Below are 24,381 nucleotides of genomic sequence, written 5' to 3'. Positions count from 1 at the left end.
TATTTGGCTAAAATCCTAGATGCAGGGAATATCCACAGAACCACACATATTTGGCCCTTTCCCTCAATAATAATCTTCTCTGAGGGAAACCCACCACCAGGCAGTGTCCCCTGTATAAACTTTGGCACATTTTTAGGTGCACATGTCAGATTTATCAAGCATAGATCTTGAATGCAGAACCAGCCCAAGACATGTTGCTGCCTTGGAGAAGAAGGAGAAGTTTCCCCTTCCAGTTTCATGTACCAAAACCAACTGGACTGGCAACTGAATCTCACTTCAACACGGGTGATGCAATAGCATCCTCCAACACACCAGAGGGAGCAGGCTACATTGTGGGACCAGGAGAGGTGATGGAGCAACAGAAGGGAACGGCTGGGTGCTCAAGATGAATAGCCAGGGACTGCTACTGCTACCTTTGAGTGTAGGAATGATTGAACAGGAGATAGAAAGCCTGTATCATACACCCTAAAGGTGGCCTGCAGCTCCCTGTTCAGTGTATGTTGGGTGGCTTCTTCAAGCATACCATGGCAGTAGCCCACATAGGGCTTTAAAAAAATAATCATTATTATTTTGATGAAGTAATAATAATAAATAAATAAAAATAAAATGTGCACCCCACCCATGAGACCATTCCATTGTAACTATCCAACCTCCCAAAATTTCAACACCTCTTGCGATGGTTTGACCCCTTTGATGGTACAAGATCTACAAGATCTTCCATATCTCCTCCAAATCATTTCCCCATCTTACCTTAATAGCACGTGTCACTTTATCATTAATAGTTATATCCCACACCTCTTTATACCATTCTTCCATTTTGTATTCACCTTGCCCCTTCCACTTCCTAGCAGTAATAACTTGCGCAGCGGTCAATACATTTGTGAGCAAGTCCTTCATAGGCTGTGAACCTTCGACCCCATTGTGAATGGATAATAATGCTACCTCTGGACTTTTGGTCAGCTTTAACCCAGGGATTTCTGTTATCTCCTTAAACACCCTTTGCCCAAAAAATTGTGCATATTTACACCCCCACCACATGTGAACCTAATACTGAATATTCCTTGTTTATTTGATTTAATCAGACTGGTGTTAAATACCATCGCCACATCTCCAAACTAACTTATAATAATTTTCTTCTAACCTTATAGACAACATTCTCAAAGTGTGTTTCTCCCATATTTTCCCAGCTTTGACTATTTTTCTTTTTTAATATATATATATATATATATATATATATATATATATATATATGCCATTTATCAAACCAATCATATCCAATCATATTCCAAATTATATCAATTCAAATCACAAAGTCCAAATGTTAAGCCAAATTTTAATTTTTTTTGTGGGGAGTACCCATGCTTCGGGTTCGGCAGGAGTCCAATCTTCTTGTATTTCTGCTGCTTTGATGTTCACAGTCCCATCTTCTCATCTCCTTGTCATTATCCTTTTTCTTCTTAATTACCTCCGAGTTGTCTCCACAAGCGAGATAAAAGAAACAGTCTTGTTTATATTTCTGTGTGAACTTTGAAAATGCTTTCCCGTAATTCATCTCACATAAATCCAAAGGTCCAAGAGTCCGTTCAAGCGGCAGTCGCCATTTTAGTCAATTCTGATGAAATACAGTCTTGGTGTCCGCTCCTTAATTTTTGCAGACCTTATGCACTATAAATCAGCCTTTCCGGGAGGTTTGTTGCCCTTTCAAATTTACGATCCAACCTGATAACAAAGCAGTGGCTCATCCTCCCTATGACTGGAAATCTTGCAACAAGGTCTGCCCCTTAATGGCGGATCGCTTTTGTAACTATGCACAAGAAAACCTCCATTCTTTCCAGATCTCCCACAGAGTAAAACCTTTTATTAGCATTTTTTTGTTTCTGCACAGTTTATTTTTCCATCTCATTTTCTGGCTTTGACTATTTTTCTGCCCACACAGGGCTCTTAAATGTGGCAAACCCGACTGCTTTGTGTTATTGTTTGTTCCTTGTTTGTCTTTGTTTACTGTTTCATGCATCCTGTTCTATTTGCCGTTGCATTTTTGTTTACCTCTTTGATCATTTTCTACAGGGAAAAGTAGTTTATACATTTTGTACGTGAAGAGGATGATGGATAAATGGGAAAGCTAAATAGTTATCAGAATATAACCCCTACCTCTATTAGAAAATGCAGTTTCTCACATGATCTATATTACATCTCTTTCCCAAACAGGATATTTTCGGGGAACCTTGCAAGTGTAGGTAAGTAATGGCAAAGTTTACCTGTTGGAATTCCAAAGATTGCTCTCTAGATGGGAACATAAGAAGTGGCTTTGCCACGTGCAACGGAATGAGGTGGAAATAAGGTGTTATGTGTCCTAAAGTGGCAGAAGGCTGAACCACTTTAGACTGCCAAAACAAACACCAGCATCAACATTATTTGCATGTAGAAAGCTAGTACAGCAGGGAGGAGACAGGTATTTGATTTTTAATTAGAAATTGTGATTTAGCATAGCATAGCATAGCATAGCATAGCACTGTAGAGTTGGAAGGGACCCTGAGGATCATCTAGTCCAACCCCCTGCAATGCAGGAATATGCAGCTGGTCCATACAGGGATCGAACCTGCAACCTTGGCGTTATCAGCACCATGGTCTAACCAACTGAGCTGCAATGGTCTATTCCGTCTGCTGCCCGGGTTCACCAGAAGCAGCTTAGTCATGCTGGCCACATGACCCAGAAGCTGTCTGCAGACAAACGCCGGCTCCCTTGGCTAGTAAAGCGAGATGAGCGCCGTAATCCAAGTCGTCCGCGACTGAACTTAACTGTCAGGGGTCTTTTACTTTATCTTTTTATTCCATCACCACGTTCTGCTGCATGTACATAGGTTGCCATATGTCCTCTTTTTCCAGGACGTGTTCTGTTTTTCCAGGGTAGAATCATCATAGCGATCCATAAGGTAAAGGTAAAAGGTAAAGATAAAGGGACCCCTGACAATTAGGTCCAGTCGTGGATGACTCTGGGGTTGCGGCATTCATCTCGCTTTATTGGCTGAGGGAGCCGGTGTACAGCTTCCGGGTCATGTGGCCAGCATGACTAAGCCGCTTCTGGCGAACCAGAGCAGCGCATGGAAATGCCGTTTACCTTCCTGCCGGAGTGGTACCTATTTATCTACTTGCACTTCATGCTTTCAAACTGCTAGGTTGGCAGGAGCAGGGACCCAGCAACGGGAGCTCACCCCATCGCGGGGATTCGAACCACCGACCTTCTGATCAGCAAGCCCTAGGCTCTGTGGTTTAACCCACAGCACTGACCTTCTGATCAGCAAGCCCTAGGCTCTGTGGTTTAACCCACAGCACCACCCGCGTCCCATAGTTAAAAGTAGAAGTCAGCAAATGTGTCCTCTTTTTTCTCTCTTCAAAATATGGCAACCTTATCCCTGCCACAGCACCATTCTCTACCTCAAACTGACAGCATCTCTCTAAGATTAAGGTAAAGCCCTTCCTAGCCCTTGAGATACCAGAATTTGCATCGGTGGGACGTAATGCATGCAAAACTCAACTGCATAGAGGTGTGAGGCCTCCCCAAATATATATTAGATATCTGGGGAAGTTCCAGTATTGCCATACCCAGCTAACCAAGAATGCTGTTGTCATGCTATTGTAACCATGACTGTGATTACTATTGCAGCAGTGCTTCCTAACCCAGGCAAAGTAGCTGATGACTGTGGCCATGAACCTGCATATGCCTCTCTAAGCAGAGAGATCGGATGCAGAAGTGGGAAATATAGTTCTGGTGGCCCAGGGAAGAGACAGAAGTCGAACCTTGGAGATGCAGAGTGCACATCGAGATACACATCGAGAAATGTACCTAACTCTGTGGGTAGGCTGTACATCCCTGGAGGTGAAGATTTCAGCCCAGATGGTGGGTACCACATCACCAGTGGCGGTGGAAACAACCATGCCTCCAGAGCAGCTCAGAGACCCAGAGGTGCAACTGGTGGCTGTACCACTGCCATTGTGGCAGGTAGATGTGTCGGTGGCTACTCCAGTGTTGGTAACTCAGCTGGTGCATGCTGTCACGCACATTCATGCAACCATGGTACGAAAATATCATCATGCTTCAGCAAAAGCACCAGGATGTGAACACTCAGTTCCCAAGGCTAGGACCAAATTATGTAAGAAGAAGAAAAGAAAGAGGCTTCCAATAAGAAATGCATCTTATAAACCACGACACAAGAAATATTGTTGTTGTTGTTGTTGTTTTTAACTTCCATAGAAATTTCCATGTGCACAGTGGCTCCTTCCTCCTGCAGTAACTCCTGTAATGGAGCCTATGTTGGTCCCATTTCACAGATGAGGAGCTGAGGCTGAGAGATAGTCCAAGAGGTAGTTCAGAACAAATTAAGATGTTTGGATTGTGGGTTTAAAATAATTGCTTGACCTTGATTAGAAGTTCTATGATGTTGCAGAAAGGCTGCCATGTGTGAGCTGAGTTTCTGAGTTCAACAGGAACAAAAAATGCTTCACGGGGAATCACATCAATAACCCACCTAGCCCAGGGCTGGCAGCAGTGCTCCAAGGCCACCTTTCCTGGCCTTGTTATTCAAAGTCCCCAAGCTCCATTAGGAATTCCCATGCGTGTGTGGAGATCTCTGCAGTGAATGGCAACATCTTATAAGCCCAGGATGGCCAGATGTTACTCTTCTGGCCTTGAAAACCCATTAAGGTTTTGCAAGCATTCTGTGTTTTGAAGAGTCATGTGAGTATCCACAATGAATGCTTGCAAAGTCCTGGCTTATGTGCTTCCTTGACCCTCCCTTGCTGCCCTTCAACCTTTTGCAACCAAAGTGGGAGCGAAACACTGCTATACAGTTGCAAAAAAGGACTCGGCTTACTTGTTGACTTGTCAGCCAGTAGAAATTGAACCGATGTTTCAGGGCATGTTCAAAAGCATGGGACAGAGGTACCAACTTGATTAGACTATGGGAGGGGGCAGGTAAGCCCCGCCCTGCATAATCGACCACAAGACATTGTGCACGCACACCATTTGAATGACAATGCCCATCAACTTTGTGGGGACTGAAGGAACCTCGGTCTCTAGCAGCTGGGATCAGTGGGTTGGTAGTTTTCTAAAATGTGTGACCCCCCCTGCAGGATTGATCCAGACCCTCTGGATTTGCAGCTACACAAAATGAGCAAAGTCAGTTTTCAGGAAAAGAGAGAAGTTTATTGAATACTAAATGAGTTGTGGTCCTTCTCTAGGAGTCTATCCGCCATCTTTTAACACATGCCTGCAACGGCATGGGAACTGTTTCGCTAGGCTTCCATTCCTCGCAGTTTGAGAGTTTGTGTAAAAATGGCAGGCATGTGAATGGGAGGGTGTGATGCCAATCACATAGCAGAGAGGGAGCTAAACCAAGCAAAAGAGCAAAGGTGGGAGGATTGTGTGTGGAGGGGCTGTGCCAACACAATAAGCACCTCCTTGCTGTTGTTTCATTGTTGCATTGCATTGCATTGTTAGGCTTTTGGTGTCTTTTTCAGTGTCGGCTTAAAAAGATTGTTTTCAGCCATCATATGTTGCCCTGCTAGGAGTGGAAATGTGGGAAGTGAATATACAATATTTATTTCACCTTTTATTTCACATCTGAAGTTGTTTCTGTGCACAAAATACATTTTGTCTTGAATTTCCAGTGTGTGTATCAGGCCGAATTTTCCTTTGTGAGCATCTGTAATTTGCAAAGGCAACCCTCCGCCATCAGCTGTTTTTGGTTACAAGAGCCAACTCTTTTCTGCTGTATCTACAATAAATTGTATGAAGAAACGATACTGCTCGTATGTGTGTGTGTGTGTTATTGTTTATCTCTATTAAGGATGGGTAACTCTAGAGATGTAGCAACTCTATCTAAATTTCCCATCATCAAAGAGTAATGGGGCAGTCATGTCCAGAGCAAAATGGTACAGATGTCTCAAAATATTCCATGTTGTTCTCCTGCTACCAGGGCCAGATCAATATATATTGGCATCGAGGTGAACCTCAAAATGGTGCCCTCTCTCCACTAGGTAAGGGGTAAGTGAAGATCTACATTGGAAACAAGGAGGTCATAAAGGTTTCCATTGGGATCTGCTGCCCCATGGAACCTGCTGCCCAAGGCAATTGCCTCACTTTGCCGCATGTGTGGGTCAGCTTTTCCTGCCAGACAAGATGACAACATGTTTCATATAATAACTCAACAATGAAAGCAAAGTTTGTGCCTTTTCCTTTCCCATCTCTTGTCCTCAGTTTAATTCCAAGTCCACACCCAGTACAGCAAGCTATTTTAACATCCCAAAGATAAAGCGGGGGGGGGGGGGGTTGTCTTGTAATAACTTATGTGTCACTTTAGGACCTTAGGGTTTGTTGTGACTGCAGATACAGAGCCTCCTACCCCCCAGCAAATTTAATTAATCTCATGTGAAAAGAGCTACAAGAAACCCGAGGAATTGTCTTCATCTCTTCTGTGCTAGGCACCAAAACAAAGGAAGAGAACACTTAGGAAGGAGAGGATAATACCCTATTTTCAGTTCCTTTATTGCTTCGGGGATTCATTCTGCCCTGCATTCCATGCCTCGTGAATTGTTTTTTTTTTTATGTAGTTAATTTATATACCGCTGCATAGATCATATCAGAAATTTGGGAGCGGTTTACAAATCCCAATAAAAAGGAATCAACATAAACGATAAAATGCAAATTCCACATTCTTATGGTTTAACTATGATTTGCAAAATAAATTCCACATTTGGGACATGCATAGTTTGCCCTAGTCTTTTAGTTGTTACAGTTTCTTTGCTTCTGCCCCCATTCCTAATGCACAACAACAAAGTAGTCTTCATCACATAGATATGATCACATCAGTATTTCTTGTTGTGCAGAATGCACCCTTGAATGTTGGTACCCCACCCCTCAAGTTGTATGTACAATTTATCTCCATCCCCAGTCCCCAACTGAGCATTTCACAGAAAGAGCCAAAGATGAACAGCTACTCTCACCACACCCACTCATAGAATCATAGAATCATAGAGTTGGAAGAGACCACAAGGGCCATCGAGTCCAACCCCCTGCCAAGCAGGAAACACCATCAGAGCACTCCTGACATATGGTTGTCGAGCCTCTGCTTAAAGACCTCCAAAGAAGGAGACTCCACCACACTCCTTGGCAGCAAATTCCACTGTCAAACAGCTCTTACTGTCAGGAAGTTCTTCCTAATGTTTAGGTGGAATCTTCTTTCTTGTAGTTTGGATCCATTGCTCCGTGTCCGCTTCTCTGGAGCAGCAGAAAACAACCTTTCTCCCTCCTCTATGTGACATCCTTTTATATATTTGAACATGGCTATCATATCACCCCTTAACCTCCTCTTCTCACAGGCTAACACTCAACACAATCAGCTATGAGGAATGAGACCATGAGCTGCCGCCTGGCCCACCCATCTTGTTTCCATCTTACCTGCCCAGCCAACAACCTCCAGATCCTCTCATTCCCACCAATCCACCTCAAGCCTTATAGTGCTAGGCACAAATTCAACCATTCAGCCCCTTCCTTGGCCCTCCTGCTCCACATTACACAGTCCTCAGAAGCTGTCACTGATCCTACCCATAATGCCAGTGTAGGTCTAAACCAGGGTTTCCCAAACTTGGGTCTCCAGCTGTTTTTGGACTACAGCTCCCATCATCCCTAGCTAGTAGGACCAGTGGTCAGGGATGGTGGGATTGTTGTCCAAAAACAGCTAGAGAACCAAGTTTGGAGGAAACTGATCTAACCCAAGCTCAGGCCCATTCTCAGGCTGCTGTCTTCTCATCAACCTCTACCCCACCCTCACCATTAACCTCTCTACTTTATTCAAATGGAGTTGGCCTGATCCTGTACCTGGCACCTGAATCTCCCCCACTTGGTTAGAAGCCCCTGTGCCTGCTCCATAGCTGTCAACTTTCCCCCCTTTTTAAGGGAAATTCCCTTATTCCGAATAGGATTCCTTGCAAGAAAAGGGAAAAGTTGACAGCTATGGCCTGCTCATGCAAGCACCCTGTGTCTTTCCTAACTAAGGTGCTAGGTCAGGGCTAAGTTAGAGCTTTGCGCTCCCTTCTCTGCCTCCTCTCACTACAGCAGTGCCCATTGGGTGCAGACCTCTGTCTCAGCTTTGTACCTATTGTCTACTGCCTCTGTCTACCCAGTTCACAGTGTCCCATTGAGACACATATCCTATCGAGAGAAAATTATCGTGGTGGTGAGCAGCATAAAAATCAGCCATAAAATTGCAACCATAAAACAAATAGAGAACACACCACGAATCAGTCATTCAGATTAATACATGAACACAACTGGATCACTGTTATGTACTGAGTTGAATAGGATCCAAAGGCAGTAGTCTGATTGGTCCTAGAATAATAGGATTCAGAATGCAGCAGTCTGATTGGTCCTAGAACAATGCAGCAGTATGATTGGTTGGCAGGAACCACCCAATCATGCTCCAGATAGAAGTGAATCCACAACCTGATTGGCTTACAGTAGAATTCCGGAATTAGCCAATCATGTGCAGCCCATTGTGTAAATAATGTATATAAAGCAGATACTTTGAGGGGACATTCATTCAATCCTCCTCACCACTATGAGCTGAATAAAGAGCATGAAATCCACTCTCGACTCTGAGTATATTTCAATCACCCTCTGGGAAAGTCTGGGGGAACAAGTGAATTTGAAGCACCAACACCGTAGATGCCTGCCTTGCAGTAGTTTAAGAATCAATCCTCTACCCAGGAAACTCTGGGAATTCCAGTTGCTATGGGGAGAATAGGCCACTCCTAACAACTCTCAGCACCCTTAACAAATTATAGTTCCCAGGATTCTTTGGAGAAAGCCATGGCTGCTTATATGGTATAATACTGCTTAAAATGTACAATGCAGATAAGGCCTAAGTCAAACAAAGCAAGCTGGTTATACCTGTGTTCCTTCTACTTAAATAAATAAGTGGCACAAAGCTGTGCATAATGGAACTTTCACAGAAGAACAGATTGCTGCTTTAGTCGCATTGTGACACTCATTTTTGTCCCCACTGAAATCAACAGAGCTTAGTAAGTAAAACTGGGCCATACGAATCCATCTTTTCCCTAGTCCACAGTTCTATGTGCATTTCTATTGAGTACTTGACACATCTGTGCATTTATTAAGTCTCCATTTATTCAAACAGGAGTGGTAAATCACATTTTAATTTATCCTTTGTATAAACAAAGTTTGAGGATAGCTATTTTTTGATGGATGGCAAAGAAGCAGCAAACATGAGTTCCATCTGTTGCTCAGAGAAAAAAGGGACAGTAACAAGAAAATTAAGATCCTAAAAGCACAGCCTTGACTTGCAACTCTGCAGAATGTTATCGGCTGTGGTCAACGAAAGAGGAAGACTCCCTTAAATAATTTTCTGTCTAAAGTGTAATTAATGCATTTGAGGGAAATGGTTCTCAAATGTAATATCCTACAAGCCAAGCTTGCAAACAAAGCAATTCCTTTAAAAATCCTCATTATTTCTTAGGTTTGCATTCACTATTATGTTCTGTACATCGAAGGGCATTCCTGGGCCTGAGGCAGGCCAAACCCATGCATGCTCCAAAATTAAAATGTTAGACCAATCAAGGCCAACTCCTCAGCTGTATATAAGAGTTGGCTTTGAGGTATTGTGCCAGAGGATTGCTCTCTCCACTTTGCTTCTGCTGCACCTGCTTTTTGGAACTAGCCTATCCCAGCTTGCTGCAATGACTCATCACATGTCTGCTGCAAGGAGCTTCATGGGAGCAAGGGGATTCAGTTCGGCGTCTGCTGTGTGTGGACTAGGCGGGCACAGGACATATGTCGCCTCTGTACGCCATCCAGTCAGAAATGGATATGGGGTCCGCGGCTTCAGCAGCCAAAGTCTTTCTAACCTGGGCGGAAGCAGAAGAATTTCTTATGGTGGCTATGGTGCTGGATATTTTGGTGGGTATGGTGGCATGGGGTTTGGTGGCAGGGTGATTCATTACAGCCCCAAAATTTATGACTCTGTTGGAAGTTACGGGCCTTTCCCAGGATATTCTAACTTCAGGGGGGAGGGCATCCATGGAGTCAGGATCAACGAGAAGCTCCTGAAGCCTTTACATGTGGGAGTTGATCCACAGGAACATGTCGTACGAAATCATGAGAGGGAAGAGATGAAGAACCTCAACAACCAGTTTGCTGGCTTCATTGATAAGGTGAGAAGACAAATGTTTTTGACTTAACTCGAAATAAGAAGCCCAATCAGGCCCACGACATGAGTACTTTTAGTTCGGATCACTTTAAAAATGGCTCTGCATCATCATGCAAGCAACCAATCGGATCGAACTGTGTGCACATGATTGCACATGTGATTATGTACATTTGTAGAGGCTGAAATGAATTATAAAAGAGAGTTATCTCAAGCGATTAGACAAATTCATGAAGGATAAAGTTTTCACTAGCAACTGACAGAGTCGCTATGTTATATATTCTGCCTCCAGAATCAAGAGGAAAAAACAATGGGGCAATGCTATAATGCTCATATTCTGCTTCTGTACTTCCCAGAGCTGGTCAAATAGCTCTTTCGACAAATCCAACAGGGTTCCTTTATTCTTTAAATGCAATACACACAAAAAGCAATTTAAATGCCTGTTCTGAAAGTAGGTTTTCTCTTTGGTTTCCCCCCCGATTGACTGTATTTTGGTATCATTTGGGTGTTTCTTTGTTTTGAAACAGGTACGAACCCTAGAGCAGCAGAACAAGGTTCTTGAAACAAAGTGGAACCTCTTGCAAGAGCATGTCACACCAGCAAAGAAAAACCTTGAACCGTTCTATGAAAGTTTCCTCTGCAACATGAAGAAGGAGCTAGACTGTTTACTGAATGAAAGGCAACATCTAGCAAGTGAAGAGGCTGCTATCCAACAACTGGTAGAAGAACTGAAGTGCAAGTAATTTGCATTTTAAGCATTATTATTATTATTATTAAAATAAATAAATAAATAAATAAATAAATAAATAAGTATCTTTGAACATCTTGTGCACCTTACTATATGGGGTACAGAAAGGTGCTTTTCAGTTGCACAGAGCTCTCCCTTCATGTTTCAACAGATATGAAGAGGAATTCAAAAGGCGCACCACAGCAGAAAATGAATTTGTACTACTCAAGAAGGTAAGGTGTTCAGATTGGTGTTCAGATTCAGTGGTTTTCATATGGAGCATAAAAGTCTCACTGCAAATTAAACCCCTCATTTATTTACATCAGTGTCCTGGGGGCAACACGGAGCCCCTGCCAGCAATTCAACCTTTGAGTTGCACTTTCCCATTTGTGATTCAAGGACCCACCACCCGCTTGAGGATAAGAAAGAAACACGGACACGGTATATTAGGTTAATGGGCTAAAAAAAGGCCACAACTTTATTGATTACAGCATGTGAGAGGTATTGGCTTAGGCATTGGATAAAACAACAGAGCGTGACTCAACCCCCTCGGGGAGGGGTGAGTCTATCAAGGGTTAACCACCAGTGGGAGGAGCCTGTTGATGCAAATACAACTGAAAGCTCCCCCTGATGTCACCGGGGGCCGTGCCATGGCCCTAGCCACCAGCAAGGGCATCGGACAGGATCCACGACCACCGGATTCCTTTACCGGAATACCCATAAAATGGAGGGGTGGGCGATGGCCTCAATTTTGTGGGTGCTTGGGCACACAGAGCCCCAGGGAGTTGGCACCTATGTGTCACCCTCAGAATGCCATCTGCCAGATGAGTCTCAGCACCTTGCAGATACCTTTTGACCTGGCCAGAGTTATTCCCTGAGGAAGTCAGGGCCAAAAGCCAGGAAATGGAAAATTGTTCCAGAGGCCTCAGCTGCCTTTCTCTAACCTCTCCACACAAGTCTCTTTGGGTTGGATCCAGACAAGAGCAAACAGAACTCTTCATACAGTAGTGCTTCTGACTTTTCTACCACCCCATCCTCCTGCACCCCCAGAAAAATCTGTTCTCAAGGGTTAGGACACCCTGCAAGGGATTGGGTATGGGTTAGGGGGTTGCAGCAGGATGGAGAAATCAGAGCAATTTGTAGGGAAACCCTTGCAAAAGCTTTTTTGCTCATGTAAGAACTTTTGGATCCAAGTCTTTGGTCAAAAGGAGCCATCAGGCCTAGCCTCTCTATGTTGCTAAGCAATGGCCCCTGAGTCTAGATTAGGTTTCTCCAAGATTATATTTCTGCAAATTTTAACAACTCTTTAAAATACTGTTTACTTTCTGCCTGTCTGTTCAGATACTGACAAAGGCACTGTTCATCTGCCATGAAAGATGGTCAGATAATCAATGCTATGTGTCAGGTACTGTCAATTGCTTTTACTGTTAGTGCTTACCAGTTACAGGCAGTGGCCATTTTATGTGCATCCGATTGACACGCAGCTGGGCACATGACCTGGAATTGGCCTGAAAAGCAGGTGGGGTAGAATGGGGGGGGGGGGACAGGGCAAGCCTATGTGTGCTTCACCGACACGTGTGGGGGTCAGGAATGGAACCCCCGTGCAAAATGGTCGCCACCTGTACTGCATCTGTTTATTATGGATTGCCAAGCATCAAATACCTGTTGAATATTCATGAACCCTGAGAATATTCACCATGAACAAGGTGGGTGTGTATTTATTCCCACTCTAATTCTTGGGTCTGTCGTTTCTTGAAGGCTTATGTGTATTTCAGTCATAAAAGAGAGCATCTTTGTTTATCTTCTTGCTTCATGGACTTGCAGTTGGACATATGCAGTTGTCTGTTCTGAATATTTAGTTACTTGTTCTGAACATTTCCAACCTGCAGCTGGCCTTGTCATTATTATCTCAGCAATTGTTCAAGTTTAATTAGCAGTTCCATCTTCTTTAGGATGTAGACTCTCTCGCACTACGCAAGACAGAACTGGAGGGGAAAGCAGATTTGCTGAGACGGGAATTTGAATTCCGCAGATGTGTTTATTTGGAGGTAAGTATGATTCAGTCTTGGATATAGAGACTCATGGACTGAATGTGTAAACATAATTCATAGCACTTTATGCTATGAAGACAGGCCTGAGGTTTGTTTGAAGTAAAGAATGAGAGTGCATTCTCCTCGGTGAATTACTACTCACAGTGGAAAGCTAGTGTCCCATGGAAATGGTGAATAGTTGTCTCAGAGGTGATTGATATGTGCAGACAAAATAGAAACTAAGTGAATACCCTTTAGATCAGGGCAGGGGAACCTGTGACCTCAGTTATCCACAAAGGAATATTTTTGAGATAAGGATAATTGTCCATAAATCAGTGGCAGGGAGGAAAGGAGTCTACCAGCTGCAAGAATAGAAGCTTTTGGATTAACTGTTTGCAGTCTGGATTCAGACTTCTTCCTAGGCTGGAAAAATGGCAAAGACGGTTTGTTTACTGGAAGCCAAATTACAGGACGAAGTGATGCAGTGACTTCTGGAAACTGTGAGATAACCGCTTCTCCCAAGGCATGACGGGAACCATCAACAGTCGTAGGAATGAAAGATATAACACCATATATGGATGGGAAAACATCACACACAGGAAAGAATAAGGATTGCAGTTAGAGTTCCTCACTTGAAATTTTATAAATTACCTAATGTACCAACACAAATGAAATCCCAAGTTTGTAGCTGTTATATAAGGAATTATTAAGATTTTGGAATGCAGAAAAAATGTAGAAGAACGAAAGCATCAAATCTAGCACACAGTTTGATTAAATTGTATAATTTGACATTTGAATAATTATATTAATTGGATAAAATTGGTACAGCGGTACCTCTGGTTCCTGAGTCCTGAGATAAAATTGGTGCAGCGGACTCTGGTTCCTGAGTCCCGTTCACAATGTGAAAAGCCCACAACCTGAAGCGCCATATCTGCGCAAGTGTGCTGTGCGATTTGGTGCTTGTGCGCATGCGTGAAGCGTGATTTAGCACTACTGCACATGCACGAGCGGCAAAACCCAGAAGTAACCCTTTCCAGTACTTCTGGGTCGCCGCGGGATGCAACCTGAAAAAACATAACATGAAGCAAACATAACATGAACTATGACGGTATTGTTATAATGAGGCTGCTATTGGAATGATATTGGAAAATAAAGAAAAACACATTTTTTAAAATACCCCCACCCCAATACTACTACCACTACTTTTGAGTCCAATGCAGAGTGCTTATACAATTCATATCTGTTGAGCCTATATTCATTAGGTCAGAGCTTCTAGAATAGTGGGTGCCATCTGCCAATTTACTTTTACCCTTTCGCTTTTTAGAAACTAAACCTAGAGGTGTTAGATTCCTTGATTTCTCGTTCACATGCAGACTTTCTGTGAATTGCAGGAATTAGCACAGTTGGATGGCCATGTCTGTGACACAAATATCCTCTTGCAAATGGACAACAATCGAGGCTTGGATGTTGACTGCATCATCAGAAATGTTGAGGCCTGGTATCAGAGCATCGCCCAGAAGAGCAAAGAAGAAGTCAATGCTTTGTATGAAAACAGGGTAAGCCAGGACAGAGGTGCATTGCACTGAACTGGGAGAGCAGGCAGCTTTTGAGACTACACATTTACTGTCATGATAAAGGGAAAACTACTGGATGCAAGTCTAGGAATGCTTCCAAAATTTAGCTCATCTAAACTTATGATATTCCAAATTAGGTTGACCATGTTTCTGAAGTGGAACCAATGCATTACAGACGTTCATTGTTCTAGCTTTTATTTCTGAAATCTGTACAGGGTCCTGTATATGGCTGGGTCAAAGAACCTTTTTGCTTTTTGTCTTAACCAATGTGAAAGAGGGCATGTGGACATCAGCAAGACACTATACCTCACCTGGAGTACTGTGTCCAGTTCTGGGCACCACAGTTCAAGAAGGACACTGACAAACTGGAACGTGTCCAGAGGAGGGCAACCAAAATGGTCAAAGGCCTGGAAACGATGCCTTATGAGGAATGGCTAAGGGAGCTGGGCATGTTTAGCCTGGAGAAGAGGAGGTTAAGGGGTGATAGGATAGCCATGTTCAAATATATAAAAGGATGTCACATAGAGGAGGGAGAAAGGTTGTTTTCTGCTGCTCCAGAGAAGCGGACACGGAGCAATGGATCCAAATTACAAGAAAGAAGATTCCACCTAAACATTAGGAAGAACTTCCTGACAGTAAGAGCTGTTTGACAGTGGAATTTGCTGCCAAGGAGTGTGGTGGAGTCTCCTTCTTTGGAGGTCTTTAAGCAGAGGCTTGACAACCATATGTCAGGAGTGCTCTGATGGTGTTTCCTGCTTGGCAGGGGGTTGGACTCGATGGCCCTTGTGGTCTCTTCCAACTCTATGATTCTATGATTCTAGTACTATTTTTCTAGAATAGAGGTGTTTGAACTCACCATGAACATCTCCCTCGTCCTCTTTGAATGGCAATGGTGCCCACTTGAGAGGTGCCAGAACTGAGTTCCAGTGAGTTCCAACTGAAAGAAAGCCCTGACTATACTTAATATTTCATCAAGATTGCATTTTTGGTCACAATTTTTCAGTGTGCATATATTGATAATGTAGAGGGATTAAAAGGTGGTAATGAACCAAAAGTACTGCAAGTGCACTCCAATTTTGAAGTTTTGGGAGCCCTCCATCCCGCTACTGTGAAGTAGTGCTTTTTTAAAAGAAGTAGCCTTTTTTAAAAAAAAGCAACCTTAACCTTTTCTCAAAATTATTTTCATATTTTGCTCAAGGAGAAACATCCAAATCTCATTCTAAGTGATACTTTTAGGGGGGGAGCAAGCTGGTAACCAGTGTACAATGGTACCTCAGGTTAAGTATTTAATTCGTTCCGGAGGTCTGTTCTTAACCTGAAACTGTTCTTAACCTGAAGCACCACTTTAGCTAATGGGGCCTCCCACTGCCGCTGCTGCACGATTTCTGTTCTCATCCTGAAGCAAAGTTCTTAACCCGAGGTAATATTTCTGGGTTAGTGGAGTGTGTAACCTGAAGCGTATGTAACCTGAAGCGTATGTAACCCAAGGTACCACTGTAGATGTGATTGTTTTTTGGCAGTATTGTGTGATTTCATTGTTTTATAAACATGGACGGACATGGTTGGCCTCCAAAGTTTCTCACAGTCCTCAACAGTTCCACACTACAATATTTTCTGGGAATATTTGTTAGTTATAATTTATATATTCTCCAATTATTATTATATGTCTTGTTTCTATACTGTTCTTACAATTTGAGATGTATATATGTCTTGTTATAAGTGTGGAATTCAGTTTATTTTTTAAGAAAGGTAAATAGCTAATAACAATCTACATATATGCAGATCCCCTTCACAAGAAACTTTTGGTAGACCCTACTGAAACTCAAGCATCCTTCACGGGTTTCACCCAAGGAGGAGCTTTCAGATTTCACTTGGTGACAATTCTCTTATTAACATCCTTCTCTTTTCTGGGTACCAGTTCCAAGAGCTCCAGGAGCAAAGAGGGAAATACTCAGACAATCTGAAGATAAACCAGCACGAGATTGCAGATCTGACCAGGCTGGTCAATAAGTTGCAGTCTGAGAATGATGCTATTAAAAAGCAGGTAGGAGAGAATTTGTCACTTGCTATGTCTTTATTTGGGAGCAGATGGTCAACCATACCATATCTACAAGTGACAACAGACTAAACCAAAACACCTTACTATTTCTTGAGAACTTCAGTGTTGAAGAACGTTTTCCCCTTGAAGATCTTTCTGAGCACAGAAACTGGGGGGTGGGGGGGAGAATGCTAGCTTCTTTGGTCAGTTTGATCTGCTTCTCTTTCCTCTCTACTGAGCTGTCCTCAGTAACATTGTAGCAAAATCTGACTGGTGATTTCATTTGCCATTGTTTCGATATCAGTATCAATATCAATATCAGAAGCAGAGTGAATGGTGGAGCAAAGCTTCTGCCCTGGGTGAAGTGGGGTGGGTATCAGGAAGGCCAGCATTGTGTAGCTGCACCATCAGGAATGCCACAACCAATCCAGTGTTCTCACCAGTGCAACCATGTGACTTTGACCTCACTGCTGCCCCACCCCAGCCCTGCCCAGGTAAACAGCTTTGATGCTAGTACAGTGGTGCCCCGCAAGACGAATGCCTCGCAAGACGGAAAAGCCACTAGACGAAAGGGTTTTCCGTTTTGGAGGTGCTTCGCAGGACGAATTTGCTATGGGCTTGCTTCGCAAGACGAAAATGTCTTGAGATTCCAGGGGGGTTTTTCCCGCTCCCCATCCCCTTTTTCTAAGGCACTAAGCTGCTAATCGAAAGGTCAGCGGTTCAAATCCCCGCGGCGGGGTGCGCTCCCGCTGTTCGGTCCCAGCGCCTGCCAACCTAGCAGTTCGAAAGCACCACTGGGTGCAAGTAGATAAATAGGGACCGCTTATTAGCGGGAAGGTAAACGGCGTTTCCGTGTGCGGCTCTGGCTCGCCAGAGCAGCGATGTCACGCTGGCCACGTGACCCGGAAGTGTCTTCGGACAGCGCTGGCCCTTGGCCTCTTTGAGTGAGATGGGCGCACAACCCTAGAGTCTGTCAAGACTGGCCCGTACGGGCAGGGGTACCTTTACCTTTACCTTTAAGCTGCTAATAGCCTTTTAGCAGCTAATCTGCTAATCCCTTAAGCCTTTAATAGCCGCTAATAGCCGCTAAACCGCTAATAGCGCTAATCCGCTAATGGGCTTGCTTCGCAAGACGATTAAACCGCTAGACGAAGAGACTCGCGGAACGGATTCTTTTCGTCTTGCGAGGCACCACCATATCAGGAAGTCAGTTCCATCCCACCACAGGTGCTGCTACTGATAGCTAACAATTTAAAATATGACAACAGGCCTCCAAGATGGCTTCCAAAATAAGTAATCTAAGTTATTTGCAGAGTGGGGAAAGTTCAGCCCTTTCTTCTTCTTTTGTCTTGGCCACTCTGCTCCCACGTATTTGAACTGCCTGGATTTAAGTGGGTGGCTTCTTTCATGGTTTTGATCCTTTCCCTCCAATCAGAACTTAACATTTTTGTTAATGGTTCTGAATTGAACGGTAGAAAAATGAGAAATGGAGAGAAGCAGAAATTAGCTGATTCACCGATCCCTAGTCACCACATACAGAATTTCCTCTTAAATCAGTTCAGATTTTTGTTTTGTTTTGTTTGACAGGTTGATGTTTTGCAATCAGCCATTTGTGATGTTGAGAACCGTGGAGATGGTGCTCTTAAAGATGCTCGAAATAAGCATATTGAGCTGCAGACAGCCCTGCAGAAGGCCAAGGATGACCTAGCTGGCTTGCTGAGGGACTACCATGAACTTCTGAACACCAAGTTGGCTCTGGATATTGAGATTGCTACATATAAGACACTCCTGGAAGGGGAGGAGCACAGGTAACTGTGAATTATACAAAAATATATGGGCACACATGCAAACATGCTAAACATAGTTAGTTAAATGCACCGATATTTATTTTAGCCTCCTTTATTTATTTTTGATTTGACTCCGATTTCATTAAAGAGCAACTTTGCTATAATCAAAATTCATTAGCAGCCCTCAAGATGTGTGGTTGAGTCATTGCTGCAGTCTTGGATGGTGAGGAAGAGAGGTGAGGGGTTGACAAAGTTGATGTGGTGCAAACATGCTAGTGGAGCCAATCCACTGCTCCTGCTGGCGCATTTGCACTCTGCTGACCTCACAGCTTCCACCCTGTCTTCATCCTTGTATGCAGCAGTGAGTCAGCTAGAGGACGGCCGGGTGAATGTCATTGCCCCGCCATGCCATCTGCTCCTGGCTCAGCCATGAAGAGATGGAGCTGAAAACGTTTTTGCCTGCCAGTGAAGGCCAACTAAGGAAGTGTCCACACAGATCTCTGTTAGCAACTCATTCCAAATTGTGAATGAGAAAGACTCTGCTCCTGGCCAGCAGCTGGATCCAGCCTGATCTGAAGCATAGGAGCCAAGTCCTAGGGGCCAGCCATTCCCCGAAGTTGATGGGCATTGCCATTCAAATGGTGTCTGTGTACCCCATCGTGTGATCAATTATGTGGGGAGGGGCTTACTTGCCCCCTCCCACGATATTTTATTCAAATTGGCAACCCTGATTTGAAGCTGTGCTGATGACTTTTGTAGATCCTCTGGCTACAGCCTGATGCCAGGCTGCCCTTCTTGGAACATGAGACTTATCCACAGAAGACAAACCTATGAACAGAGCAAGCCCAAGGCATTTTGCTGTCTGAAGTGAAGAGCAATTTCCCCGCATTCCACATTTAGAAGACCAGCAGCTGACCCTTGCCCTTACCTCAACACTCATCCTGAGACAGTGTGTCTGAGGGCAGGAAACTTAATTAGGGACCAAGGGCACTCCTATACTCTAGCACCTCAATGCTGTTTCAACACACTTTCACTAACAGTCCTAGAGAAAACACACACCTTAGTACAGTGGTACCTCGGGTTAAGAACTTAATTCATTCTGCAGGTCCGTTCTTAACCTGAAACTGTTCTTAACCTGAAGTACCACTTTAGCTAATGGGGCCTCCTGCTGCCACCGTGTCGCCACCATGTGATTTCTGTTCTCATCCTGAAGCAAAGTTCTTAACCCAAGGTACTATTTCTGGGTTAGCGGAGTCTGTAACCTGAAGCGTCTGTAACCTGAAGCGTCTGTAACCTGAGTTACCACTGTACCTCAGTTTAAGAACAGTCTGGTTTAAGAACTATTCGGTTTACAAACTCCGCAAAACCGGAAATAGTGTCCTGGTTTGAGAACTTTACCTTTCTCTAAGAATGGAATCCGAACAGTGGAAGGGCACTGGTGGCAGGAGGCCTCATTAGGGAAAGCGTGCTTCGGTTTAAGAATGGTTTCGTTTTAAGAACGGACTTCCGGAACGGATTAAGTTCGTAAACCGAGGTACCACTGTATAGTTCTCCATTAGCTGCTGGTTAGGTAAGTCAACTCACAACAAGATGATGTCACATAATGCATTTTCCATCATCAAATGTTATGCAAGGACAGGAAGAGGAGACATGGTGCAGGCTTTGCTCAAGCAAAATTGGCTTCCACTTGTGAAATGGGGGTTCCTTCCCCCTCCTCCCTCCATGCCCCCTCGCATGCCCCCAAATGGGCTTGGTGTGGTTGGGAGAAGCCCCATCCCCAGAACAGTGCATGGGAGAAGTAAAGGCATGATCGTTCTGCCTGGCAAGCTACAATGCTTGTGTTAACAGGACATTCACCATAGTGCAACACTGAATTCCATCCATGGTGTTTCCAGTTTTGGAGATGGCCATGCCGTTCCGAGCACAAACATTTCTGTGAAACATAGGCATCAAAACAGGAAACCATGATGGGGCAATCTGGTAGATTAAGATGACAATCAACTGGGCTAGCGTGACCTTAGATAAGCAATAAGTGATTTTAATTAAGATTGAACTTGTTTGATTGTATAGAAACTAGTACTTTCTAAATAAGATATTGACATGCTATGTGCTCTCCATTGAAATGAAGAGATGCTGTAGGTGCGAATTCCACCCTGCATTTGAAAAAGGCACGTGCAGCAGAAATGCCTGGGTGGATTCTGCTTCAAATCCATAATCAAGGTAAACTAACAGCAATTATGCATTTCCTTTTTTCCGCAACAGGATAGTCAGAGGAAATCTTGTTGCTATAGGTGAGTAAAACCAATGAGGTTGTGTTGGGCTTGGGCAACCTACTACATGCTCTTGTTGTTTCCTTTTTCATGTCTGCTGCCTTTATAACTTTTCTGCATCCTTAACAATTGAAGACTGGAGTGGGGTGTGTGTGTGTGTGTGTGTGTGTGTGTGTGTGTGTGTAACTTCACTCCTTCTCCAGGTTCTTGCTTTGTGCCCCTGCTTAGATCTGCTGAACCCCAGCCATTTTTATGCTTCACTGGCTAGACTTCCCAGATGATTATTTGGCATTCCCCAAATAATTTCTAGCAATTATTTCTAGGAGGGACGCGGGTGGCACTGTGGGTTAAAGCCTCAGCGTCTAGGACTTGCCGATCGAAAGGTCGGTGGTTCGAATCCCCGCGGCGGGGTGCGCTCCCGTCGCTCGGTCCCAGCGCCTGCCAACCTAGCAGTTTGAAAGCACCCTCGGGTGCAAGTAGATAAATAGGGACCGCTTACTAGCGGGAAGGTAAACGGTGTTCCGTGTGCTGCGCTGGCTCGCCAGATGCAGCTTGTCACGCTGGCCACGTGACCCGGAAGTGTCTCCGGACAGCGCTGGCTCCCGGCCTATAGAGTGAGATGAGCGCACAACCCTAGAGTCTGGCAAGACTGGCCCGTACGGGATGGGGTACCTTTTTACCTTAAATAATTTCTAGCAATCAACCAGACTATTCCCTTTATCGTTCTGAGGAATCTCAATATGGTGCACTCTTTGGCAGAAGTGATTCGTTGGGCTGGGCAGAGCTGTAACAGTAGCTATCCAGAAGGCGGGTCATTATTGCTTCCTGGGAGGGAGAGGGGATGGGCTGAGGTGACAGTGAGGTCAGTGTAGTGGATCTGAATTTGTTCTGCCAGTGTGTTTGCACTGCACCAACGTCCCTACCACCTTCCCTCTGCCAGTAAGCAGCAACAGCCCACCTGCTGGGAAGATAGCCCACCTGATTAACCACTTTTGCTCTTTGGTCAGTTCCCAGTCTGCAACAATGAGGGCACAGTTCTGTTAGCACACTGATAGATCATAGAGTTAGAACTGATTCTTACATTAACTTTGTCCAATATTGGCCACTTAGATAGCTAATGAAGGATTGTGCCAACACTGAAGGTGTCATGTCTCTGTGTTAAACTCCCACCTGAGTTGGAGGTAATCTGAACTGTGTTTAGAAAACTATTGATTTTCAGGTCATTGCACTCATCTGGTTCAAACTGACCTACTCCAGATGAAATCCACTTCATTCAGGCATTGCTATTCATTCACTCACACACAGAGAGAAAGAGAGAATGCTAGGGAGATTTCCAATGCAGTTTTCACCTCATGGCAACTCAGCAACAACAATGCTGCAAAGATAAGGGGATAATCAGGTCTCTTTCTGGCTGGGTCAGTTCCAATCTCACTTCTGAATGTTTCCTCCTTGCAGATGTTTTCAAGCCACCCTACGCAGAGGGCTCTGCTGGATTTACTTCTTCAGGTGCACATGGTCCTACAGGTGGTGGATACGGTGGAGGACACAGTGAAGGACATCGTGGAGGTTATAGTGCAGGAGGCCATGGGAGCTACAAAAGGAGCTCCAGAAGTGCTGGAAACCACCCAAGGACTGTAGATAGTCATGTAGATGCAGGACATGCCTCTGCAGATACAGAACTCTACTCAGGAACACAATACAGCTCCCAGAATGTGTCTCCATCTGCTTGTAAACCAAGTTCTCCTGTAGGCATTGACAGTCCCACAACAGGAGGAAGAGCTGGCATAGGGGTAGACTGTGGCCCAGGTACAGGTTTTAGCTCAGGAAGTGCCCAAGCATCAGCCAGCAAGGGGCATGCCACTGGGAGTATAGGAGGAGGTTGCCCAGATGGAGGCTACCTGTCTGGGGGTTATGGACCACCTGGTGTCATCCCATTTGGAGCTGGATTTGGACCTAGGATTGCAGGTGGCCTGGGGGTTGTGGGTTGCCAGCCTGGGGTAGGTGGCCCATCTATAGGAGGTTTTGGCTTTGGGGGGGAACCCTGTGTAGGAGTAGGTGCCCCTGTTGGTGTGTGTATTCCCAGAGCCATAGGTGCTCCTGTAGGTGTGTGTTGCCCTGGAGCTATAGGTGCTCCTGTAGGTGTGTGTTATCCTGGACCAGTAGGTGCCCATGTTGGAGTGTGTTATCCTGGAGCAGTAGGTCCTTTCAGAAATACTGCAATTTAACATGATTCATATAAACTCCTCATATTTTGAATCAATTAGTTCTCAATCTGCAAGCACTACCTGAAGCAGTGATCAGGGCCCCTGCCAGTGCTATAGGATTTTGTGACACATGAAATCTTTTAAACAACATTCCTCCTTTCCTTGGGCCATTCTGTAGTTGCACTCTAATGAATCCACTTCTTCCTTAAAATACGGTGTCTGCTGCTGCGTCACATATACTTTCCCCACCTTTTCTTCCTTTTTTATTTTTGACACTGACATCTTCATGAAACATATCCTCAATAAAATCAATCATATTTTTTTTTGTTTTATTCGAAAGTACAGGTGAAACTCGGAAAATTAGAATATCGTGGAAAAGTTCATTTATTTCAGTAATTCAGCTTAAAAGGTGAAACTAATATATGAGATAGACTCATGACATGCAAAGCGAGATATGTCAAGCCTTTATTTGTTATAATTGTGATGATCATGGAGTACAGCTGATGAAACCCCCAAATAACAATCTCAGAAAATTAGAATATTAAATGAAAACAGCAAAACAAGAACTGCAAATAGAGCAATATTGGACCTCTAAGAAATAGAAGCATGCATATGTACTCCGTACATATGTACTCGCTTTGCATGTCATGAGTCTATCTCATATATTAGTTTCACCTTTTAAGTTGAATTACTGAAATAAATAAACTTTTCCACTATATTCTAATTTTTCATGTTTCACCTGTACCTCTTTAAAAAGGCTTTGTGCATTGGTTCATTTTTTAAGTCTCTCTTTGTGATGTAGACAACTTTAAATGACTCTTATCACACCTTCGCTTCTGTACCGTTCTGACCAATACAAGGATATGCCTAGCTCCCCCCTCCTAGTTCATTGTATCCTCTGTATGTTTGGACTACAATGTCCTTCTCTTACTCTGGTAATGTAAACGGTACGACATCATTGTCAGACTCTTTTGCAATACAAAGCAAAAATATTTCAAGCAGAAAACAGCTTCAGAAATCCAAATGCACAAAATCTACAAGTATTCATACAGCATTTCTAACTGATTTGTAGTGCAAAATGGATAGGGTGCGGAATATAGAATTTATTGGGAAAGACTGCAATGGTGAAAAGTGGGTGAGGGAAAACTGGAGATCAATAGTAGAGATAGGAAGTAAGGACAGAGTAAAGGGATCGGTGTCCATCCAGAAAGATGAACCAAGAATAAGAAGCTCAGCATCAAGACCACTCAAAGCACTGACACCAGCTCCCCTCCAATGACACACATATTCTAAAGGCTTTTGAATGCTGAACCATAATCAGAGAATTTCCCCCATCATCATGAGGACTAGAGATATGCTCCTCAAAAAAAGAGATGGAAAACTTGACTTGGTTTATTTTCAAGATTCAGTTTGTGCCACCACATTCTTCCCCTGTCAGGTTAATTCTGTATTACATGGCATGACAAGTGACCACAGAAATGTTTAGATGCCCTATAAGTAGTAATTATGGTGATTCATAGCAAATGATGGG

General features: G+C 43.9%; 1 protein-coding gene across 1 annotated transcript; it reads left to right on the top strand.

Annotated features, from left to right (window-relative positions):
• The first annotated feature begins 9,620 nt into the window (after positions 1 to 9,620).
• On the top strand, positions 9,621 to 23,358 carry LOC310671434 (keratin, type II cytoskeletal 71-like). The gene is made up of 9 exons (XM_083427492.1): positions 9,621 to 10,227; positions 10,748 to 10,959; positions 11,120 to 11,180; positions 12,900 to 12,995; positions 14,369 to 14,533; positions 16,470 to 16,595; positions 18,177 to 18,397; positions 20,639 to 20,667; positions 22,102 to 23,358. The coding sequence occupies exons 1-9, from the start codon at positions 9,754 to 9,756 to the stop codon at positions 22,869 to 22,871; spliced, it is 2,154 nt and encodes a 717-aa protein (XP_083283618.1). The 5' UTR covers positions 9,621 to 9,753; the 3' UTR covers positions 22,872 to 23,358.
• Positions 23,359 to 24,381: the final 1,023 nt, after the last annotated feature.

This window comes from Podarcis tiliguerta, assembly GCF_965153285.1.
Source record: "Podarcis tiliguerta genome assembly, chromosome: 2".
Taxonomy (NCBI): domain Eukaryota; kingdom Metazoa; phylum Chordata; class Lepidosauria; order Squamata; family Lacertidae; genus Podarcis; species Podarcis tiliguerta.
This window is presented reverse-complemented; position numbering and strand designations above follow the sequence as displayed.

Coding starts and splice junctions, on each gene's coding strand:
- LOC310671434 (XM_083427492.1), top strand. CDS start 9,754: ATGACTCATCACATGTCTGCTGCAAGGAGCTTCATGGGAGCAAGGGGA. Junction 10,960..11,119: donor GTAGAAGAACTGAAGTGCAA/GTAATTTGCATT, acceptor ATGTTTCAACAG/ATATGAAGAGGAATTCAAAA. Junction 20,668..22,101: donor AGGAAATCTTGTTGCTATAG/GTGAGTAAAACC, acceptor TCCTCCTTGCAG/ATGTTTTCAAGCCACCCTAC.